Source organism: Fulmarus glacialis, unplaced genomic scaffold (genome assembly GCF_000690835.1).
Source record: "Fulmarus glacialis isolate BGI_N327 unplaced genomic scaffold, ASM69083v1 scaffold31378, whole genome shotgun sequence".
In the NCBI taxonomy this organism is placed as follows: Eukaryota; Metazoa; Chordata; class Aves; order Procellariiformes; family Procellariidae; genus Fulmarus; species Fulmarus glacialis.
In genome coordinates this window covers 1-8,600 of record NW_009226903.1, presented here as the reverse complement: position 1 = coordinate 8,600, position 8,600 = coordinate 1, and the positions used below count along the sequence as shown (strand labels likewise).

At 42.9% G+C, this 8,600-nt stretch overlaps 1 protein-coding gene across 1 annotated transcript; it reads left to right on the top strand.

Annotated features, from left to right (window-relative positions):
* Positions 1-2,331: 2,331 nt before the first annotated feature.
* On the top strand, positions 2,332-8,597 carry LOC104080542 (segment polarity protein dishevelled homolog DVL-1-like; the record flags this gene model as incomplete). Its single annotated transcript, XM_009582961.1, has 4 exons — positions 2,332-2,463; positions 3,359-3,526; positions 4,049-4,255; positions 8,467-8,597. Coding segments are annotated over 4 exons (638 nt in total), but the record flags the coding sequence as incomplete, so codon positions are not given.
* Positions 8,598-8,600: the final 3 nt, after the last annotated feature.

Here is an 8,600-nt window from a genome sequence, read left to right as displayed (position 1 = left end):
TTCCAGCCTAAAGGATTCTATGATTCTATAGCAATTATTGCTTTAAAAAGTATCTTGTTCTCCAGCAGTGTTCTGGTTGATGCAGGAGAATATTCTCTCACGGTGGTTTGTGAGTGTTGGACTTGCTGCCTCAGTCAGTGCAAACCCTGCTCCTTGTTTACTCTGCTAAAGGTAGATTTTTTTCCAGCCCCTGTTCTGCCACTACAGGACACCTATCTGCAAAGTAGTGCTGTCCCATTCCACGAGATTACCTTCAAGTGTTTCAGTGTTTCTTGAAAGTCTTGCTGTTTTAAAATGCAGTCCATTGACATTGTTGGAAAGTTCTCTTTCTCTCTTGCATGGACTTCAGAAGATTTTGAATTGAGACTGCAGACTATTTCTGCTTAATAGTATTCAGCCTGAGGTACCGCGTAATTTCCTGGGGCCTTTTTGTTTGGGCAAATGTGTACTTCCTTACTCGAATAAGGATACAAGCCAGTGGTAGTATTACATATGGTAGGACTTTGTTCTCCTGGAGCATACACCTCTTCTATTACCAGGATCTGCTAATGGGAAAAAAATGCCACTCAAAACCAATAACCGAAGCTCTGAGAAAGAGCTTTGCGGTAGATTTGGTTCCCCAGAAGGGAGTTACTGTCTGTGCTGTTCTTCAGCTTTGCACATACCTGTACAGGTGGTCAGGTAGTCAGGCCCACAGCTGACTGAGTTCAGACCAAAGTAGGTGCATTCCAGATGCATCTTAGAATTCTTCATAGTTGTACAGCAACTAGCAGACTTAGAAAATATTGATGATCATTTGGCCGGTGGTGTTCTTTATATGCCTATCGCAGGTCTCCAAGAAAATACAATTTATTGCTCCCCACATACTTTACTTTAATATTGTTTGGTTTTTTTTTCCCCCCAAACAAACATGTTGCTTTTTGCCACTAACCAAACTAACTTAAAGCAAAAGCCAAATTTTACTGTTTGTTCAAATTTTGTAAGTATTGAAACTGCATGCATAGATGGTCTGGGATATTTTCATGCATATTAGCAGTGCATGTATTGAAAGAAGCATTTTCAGTTTTCATTGTTTCATGCTTGTTGTACCTTTTATCAAAATTTCGGGTTGCTGGAAAAGGGCAAAATTGGTTCCCTTGTGTTTTTGAAATGTGGGTGCTATGGGGAGCTGGGAGAAGGGAGGGGAGGAGGGTTGCTGGAGGAGAGTCTGTACTACAAACACAGGACACACACGCTCGACATGAATTTTCTAGGGCTGTGAAGATGGGAGCAGGAAGGAGGACTGGGTGTTGTATCCAAAGAATATAGTTTTATTATGTTTAGACAGGACGACTGAGTTCTGCACGCTATCATAAGAAGGCTGGTAGGCTCTTGGACCCAGATTCACCCCGCTGGGCTTTCAATATTAGATGCCACTTTGCCTCTGTGTATGTAGAAGGAGTTTCTAAAGAAACTAGACTCCTACGGTAGGCACCTCAGCAGGGTATGGTGAATCTCAGCCCTGTTCTGATTTTATTATAAAAATTGATCAGAAAAGTATGGAGCCTCTGGTAAGCCAGCTCTGCCCATAAGAGTGTGAATGGAGCAGTGATGGCTGCTGAGGCATTTGGGAGTAGTGTTTTTTTAAGTGTTCTGCAAGAAAGATGCAGGACAAAGTAATGCTGGTGACTTGTTAACTTGTAATGCTGCCATCATTGGGATCCTGGAAAGTTTTTTTTTGAAGGGAACTACTAGCCTTTATCCTGATGATGGAGGCTTGCTTTTCTAATTTCAATTCTCCCCAATTGTGCTGATGTCCAAATCTTAAAAAAACAAATGGAGGTTGATTGAGACATGGTCGTCATCTTTCTCCATGCAGATGGGTATTATTCCTGACAATTAAATCGAAAGTTAAAGAACAAGCCAAAACCCCTTGTCCTACAGAGTTTTGCATACAGTGCACCGAACCGTTGGCTGCGTGGGGGCTGTTCATGGCAAATTGAAATGGAAAGCAATGGTCATAGACCTCCTTGGGTTTCCTTTTCTGCAAATCTCAATGCAGCGTGGATTGAAAGAGTGCAGTGCTGATCTATAGCTGGTTTGTGAAGTCAAGACACGTAGGGACTCAGCATCTCAGTGACTAAACTGGTTGCACTGAGCACAATCTCTGAAGAATTGGTACAAATGCTGTAATTTATGCCATTGATGAGGTGCATATGGGAACCTTTGTGTCTTTTTTTTGCATCTGTTGGTAAAGCTGTGTCTTGAAACGTTTCATCCAGATTGGGAACTGAGAAGTTCTTTTCAGGCTTGATTCATTTCAAAGAAGCATGTAACCTTTCTTCCTTTTAGAATTAGAAGAATCTCCCTTAACTGTGAAGAGTGACATGGCTACTATTGTCAAGGTTATGCAGCTACCAGACTCAGGCCTTGAAATCCGGGACAGGATGTGGTTAAAAATTACCATCTCCAATGCAGTGATAGGTAAGCAGATCAAAGGAATGCTGGGGAGAAAAAAAACAGTGGCTTTTTGGAAATAGGCTGAAGAAACTATATAAACTTTTTTTCCCTGTCTATGACCTCTTATATTTCCTTGACTTGGTATTTGTGAACAACTCTAAGTGTGACAGGAAATAACTAATAGTCTTGTTTGAGCCTGGACAGCCGAAAATACTGCACGTTTCTCATGCCCACACACAGCTGGTCCTTAACCCTTACTTGTTATATCTCAAGTTTTCCATGTTACTACTTGTGGCTCTGGCAACCTTCCCAAGTTCAGCAGAGCAACAATCCTTGTAATTCCAGTTCCAGACAGCCACACAACCTTAATAAAACATCTTAAGTACATTTAAAATTACCACAACTAGTCTGCCTTTGATTTTGACTGTCCTGTGACCTGAACTGTGCTAACATTTAGTCAATCTAGATTGTAGTTACTTCTCACTGAGAAAGGGATTGGAACCCCGGTCTTTTGACAATGTAACATCTGCCTCTTGAGGAAGATGACTCTCCCAATCACTTATGTTCTGTAAATCCCGTGGCATTTTTGTTGCTGCAACTCAGAAAGGGTTGAACAGTGTAACTATAAAAATTCCTGTGTGCGTATTTAGTGTCACTGTTAATGTAGTGTTCAACTGGATGCAAGATAATTCTCTGCTTTCTTTATTGATGTTTGATGGTAACTAATTTAGCAGTTAGGCTGAGTCTTGAAAATAATGTTTTAAGCTCTTTGCAGCAAGATTGCTACATACTCATATTTGCATTCAGTACCTGGCACAGTAATACTAGTGGGCTATCTGATAATGTGAAGATTAAAAAACAAAAAAAGGTCAGTTAGGCTCGGATGATCCTGTGTCTCCTCTTCCTATTCTCATCTTAGGAGCAGATGTGGTTGACTGGCTTTACACACACGTGGAAGGCTTCAAAGACCGACGGGAGGCTAGAAAATATGCCAGCAGCATGTTAAAACATGGCTACCTCAGGCACACTGTGAACAAAATCACCTTCTCGGAACAGTGCTATTATGTCTTTGGAGACCTCTGTGGCAGTAAGTTCCCCATCTGTGAAGGGCAAAGCTGCATGTGTGTTGTCTTTTCTGTGGTTGCAGGATGCACAGAGGAGAGTCCTACAAGATTTCACAAGCGGGCTTTCCAAACAGGCCGTTATTCTGAAGTTGCATGACAAGTGGTTGACATTTCCTGTTAGACTAAGCATTAGACCACTTGGAAGAGAAGGATGAACTCATCAAATAGGGCATTGCTCTGAGGCTCAAGAAAGCAGGATTTATTTCTGGTGATGCCACAGACTTCCTGCTTGTCAGTCACACTCAGTTTCCAAGCTGTAAAAATGGGTATGATTCCTCCTTGACTTACGGAAATGCTGCAAAGGTACCTTGGTGCTCAGTGGTAAATATTGATGTCTGCCCTACTGTGTGTGGTATTTTGAATGAACTCTGGAGGCTGAGTCCCTCTAGTCCCTCACCACACTAGGTGCTGTGTCAGCCATTATTAATATACAGGAGTCAGCTGCTAGGTAAAAACACAGTCTTCATCTTTTCTCTCTTTTCCAGATATGGCTGCACTGAACCTTAACAATGGTTCTAGCGGAGCCTCGGATCAGGATACCCTTGCTCCACTTCCACATCCTGCTGCTCCCTGGCCGTTAGGCCAAGGATACCCATATCAGTATCCTCTGCCCCCTCCATGTTTTCCACCAGCATACCAAGACCCAGGCTTTAGCTATGGTAGCGGCAGTGCAGGGAGCCAGCAAAGCGAAGGTAAGATGGTTAATCTGGTATTTGTTTCTACAGCTGTCATTATCCCTGACCATTTGCTTGAGTTCCTTTGTACTGTCTGTGCTCCTGTCTTGTGGTTTTGTATGCTACCTGCATGGATTTGATGCGACTGCACTTAATCAAGACTGTTTGTGTATGTGATGGAGTGGGTTAGCCTTTCAGCTCTGTATTGAAACTGCCAGTGATGTTTTAACTGAATCAGTAGAATAGAATACATGCTGTTTATAGTTACGCTGTAGTTCTGTACCCCGTGCAAAATGCCAGTGGGGAACTAGAGCTGAGCTATTTGTCAAGTCCATGGTGGCATGGGCATCTGTACTTTTCCTACCCAACAGCATCACACGGTAAACCACTGCTTAGATAAAGCTGATCAGGCCAACATTAATGACTCAATTGTCCACCCTGTTAAAATAGATAAACTATTGCCCCCCTTTTTAGAGGTCAGAGCCATTACCAACAGTGGGGCTGCAGTCACTTGATATTGCTAGAAATGAGGCCATTTCGTTGCTGATGGGACAGGGACTAGAACCAAGGTTCCCTTGGCTTTCACTTAAATGCTCAGTACAAAAAGAAAATCAGTCTCTGCTTGTGTGAGACATCCATGAGGTGGCCAGCCAGATGGTTTACAGGGCTGAAACACTGCTCACAGGGAGGAGAGTCTCTCTTGTAATATATGACAGGGAAAAAAAGATAATACTGCATGGATTAAAAACCTGACCTCCTCCTTTCCTGCCCTAGAATAATTTTGTGGTTCATTTTTAAACCTTAGTAAATAAAAATTATGCATTTTTTGCCTGTACAGATAAGGCCCTTTTCCTTTTTTTGCCGTTTAAATAAGGCCCCTTTTTTTTTTTTTTTTTTTTTTTTTTTTTTTTTTTAACATCACTTCCAGAGTGAGTTTTGCTTTTGGAAATGCCAGTAAAGAAAGGGTGAGGATTCTCTGTGTTTTTGTGGTGAACATCCAGTAACTTGGATGTGACTTCTTCCTGTTTACTGCAGCCAGTTAGATTTTGCAAAATTGCACAGAAGAATTTCATAACAGGAACTTGCTCACAAGATTTTAGCACTATTGCTTCCCACCTTATCTGAAAATAAGAAGTGTCTCTGAGGAAGCTCACAGTGGTATCCAGAGGTTTTAGAACTGCAAGCTGATTGTGCTGGAAAGAATGCGATTATTTTTTTTGGCAGCAGGTTCTGCGGGCAGTAGAATATTAGATCTTTGCTGCTGGAATAGGAAAGGTATGGTATTTTATCCATGCGACCTGTGTTACTGGCTAAAGAGAGACTTGTGAAAGGCGCCAAGGTGTTTAATTTTGAAGGATTTCAACGTTTTCCTTGTTCTTCTTCTGGAAACTACACTTCTGTGTTGTTTCTTGTTTTGTAACTGTTATTCCCTTGTTTTGTTCTGAGCAAGCATTAGACTGAAGGATTCATAGAGGAATGGCTGACTCTAGGGGATTGGTAAGCTTCAAATGCCTCCATAATTCACAGCATGATCATTTAGACTCTTGTGACCCAAATGTTTAGCTGTATTTTTTTTTTTTTTTTTCCTTTTTAATTGTCTTGGACGCTCAACCTGTCTCAATGCACAGTAGTCCAATAGTGTGGCATTAGCATATCAACCTGTCTGGCCCCTTGTGACTGTGCTGCAGCAGCTACAGAGGGAATGGCATCAGATACCTCACTGTCAGCTCAGACGGGAAAATCCTATCACCAGTCTCTTCACTGCCCTTCATAAAATAAATGAATAAATAATTCCAGCTCCTAATTTATTAGTCTGATGTCATCCATCTGGATTGGATTTATCTACCAGTGCCCTTCAACTGCTCATTTACTGAAAGACACTTGAGCACTGTCCAGATGTCTCAGGCAGGTATTAAGGGGTGCTGGGACACAAGGTTGCATTGATAGCTCTCAATATAGAGTGTTAGAATTCGGTTTCTTGTGAAGTCTCTCTTTTATGTGCAATGTTAGATCATAACTGAATTCATCTGGTGAACAAGAGCACTGCTCCAGAGCCCACTGAATATCCCATGTTTTTGAGATGAATGCAGTGTATTTGCTGATGATTGCAGACAAAAGCCTAAGATTTGGGTCAAGAGACAGACTGAGAACATGTGTTCTGGCAAGCGCAGATGGGGAGGAGAAGATCTAGCAAAGTTTTATATGATGTTGCAGTTCTGTTCAAGGCTCTGTTCCAATTTAGGTTGTTGCTTATTTCATCTGAGCCACATCATATGTCCCTGCTTGTGGTACCCAGGGCTTAGGTTATTTTTAAAGGCTTGGGCAGGTTTGATGTAGGGAATGGCACTGGTGTGAGGACCAGCTCCTCTGCAAAACTTCTGTTTACTATAGTGTTTAGATCAAAGTCACATCCCTGTTCTAGTAGCTGCTTGCTGTACAGATAGATAGTAAGAGATCATCAGGTTACCGTCTGAAGAGATGAGAGAAGTAGGAAGGATGGATTTGTTCAAGCTCATGGGATGTCAGTTGTTGGGACAGGAACAATAGAAGGGTCTTCAGAGCCTCTATACACTGTCTCTGGAGGCTCTCCTGCGCCTGTCCAGAAGGAATCATGTGGAAACTTCTGTTCTCATGAAATGAAGCAGCTGGAGTCTCTGTGGCTTTAGGGGGTGGAAGTTTGGTGTCCAGCAGTAACAGAGAGTAAAGGCTGATGGTGTGTTGTGGCAATGCTGAGTGCAGCTTTTCTAGGCATTTGAAATGCAGATTCTTTAAATCCATTTTATGACACTTAGGTTTAAAGTTGGCCTTAGGTGGAAACAAACACTGCTGCGGTTGTGTCAAGTTAGCAGCATTTGTAGTATTTTGGTGGAGGCAGCTGAACCCATGTTGATATCTCCATTTACAGATGGAAGAAAGCTGAGGCACAAAGCAGGACAGTGTTTTTCCCAGAGCAAAGAGCTGATAGGGGTTCCAATCAGCAAATACCACTTCAGAGTCCCAGGCTCAGAATATTAACTTCAAGTCCAGTGATTTTGTGTTCTGTGTTTTCCATCTACCCCCAGTTTTTCTTGCACTCTGCAGGGGAATCTAGCCTTTCAACTATACACACCAGGTCAGTCTAGTTTTCCTGTCTCTTCCATTTGCCCACTCTAAACATCGGCTGGAGCAGACAGAAGGTCATGATCATCTGTAGTTCAAGAAGAGAGCGGCTCAGAATCATTCTGGTTTTCCCGTTTCAGTGACCCCAGTGACTCAGTGGCTCATTCACACTCAAAAGCTGGTCCCCTGTTCTGCTGGCTGGGAGTCCTTTTTGGGAAGACAATCTTGCACTAAGATGGCATGAACTTAATGAGATGTTCTGTGGGTTGGTTTATTGGGGTTTTTTAAAGAATAATTAACTTGGAAATGTCTCCTGACACCATCCTAGCCTACCTCTCATGGTAACAGAGCATGACCTTTAACTTTCATGTAAAATAAGTTCTGAAGTTTAGTGAAGCTTGTGTGTAGCAACGACTCAGCTTACACACCAGCAGCAGTCCGTTGTTTTTCTGAGTTGATTTAGTGGCCTCTGCTGGGAACATCCTGCATGTTACTGGTTCGTCATAGAGCAGTTCAACAAATAACTGTTTTTTGAAGAATTCTCCAACAACAGAACACTGTAGTGATGAATTTTAAAAGAATCTACCCACTGAAGCCAGCAAAAGGACATGTTAACCTCAGGTGATTTGGCCCTGGGTGTAATATGCCCAGTGTGACCAAGGATGATAGAGATGGCAAATAGGTTTCTTTTTGAAAAGCTTTGCCCGTAGAAGGTAGCAAAGACAGATGCAGTTGCAATTAGATTGAACCTCGTTTGCTTATGTCAAAACCCAAATGCCAGCTTCTTTCTTCCTTTTTTGCTCCTCCCTTCTCTCCAGTCAGTGGGGCGGCAGCGGAGCAGATGCTTTCAGCTAGTAGTTCTAGGCTAGCTGCTGCTTTCACTGTGCAAGCTCTAAGGTGTCTACGTGTACCTGTGCATGGCACAACCTTGTCAGCTTTGTTCTACCAATTGTCGTTGCTAAATCCCATAAGCCACCAACAGCACGTTCAGGCCTGGTTTTGTCATCATTGTTGCCATTGCAATGGTCATTCCCGGATCTGCAGGTTTTGGTAGGAGCTGATGTGGGAGACAGCCGTGGACCTGAGCTAATTCTGCTTTTCTGTGTGTCCTTTTCACTCGTGGGCTTTAGGAAGCAAAAGCAGCGGCTCGAACCGAAGCAACAGCGAGAACAGCAGGAGAGCTCTGGGCAGAGAGAAGGACCGCAAGTCGGCTGGCAGCGGCAGCGAGTCTGACCACACCGCCCGCAGCGGGGGCGGCAGCAGC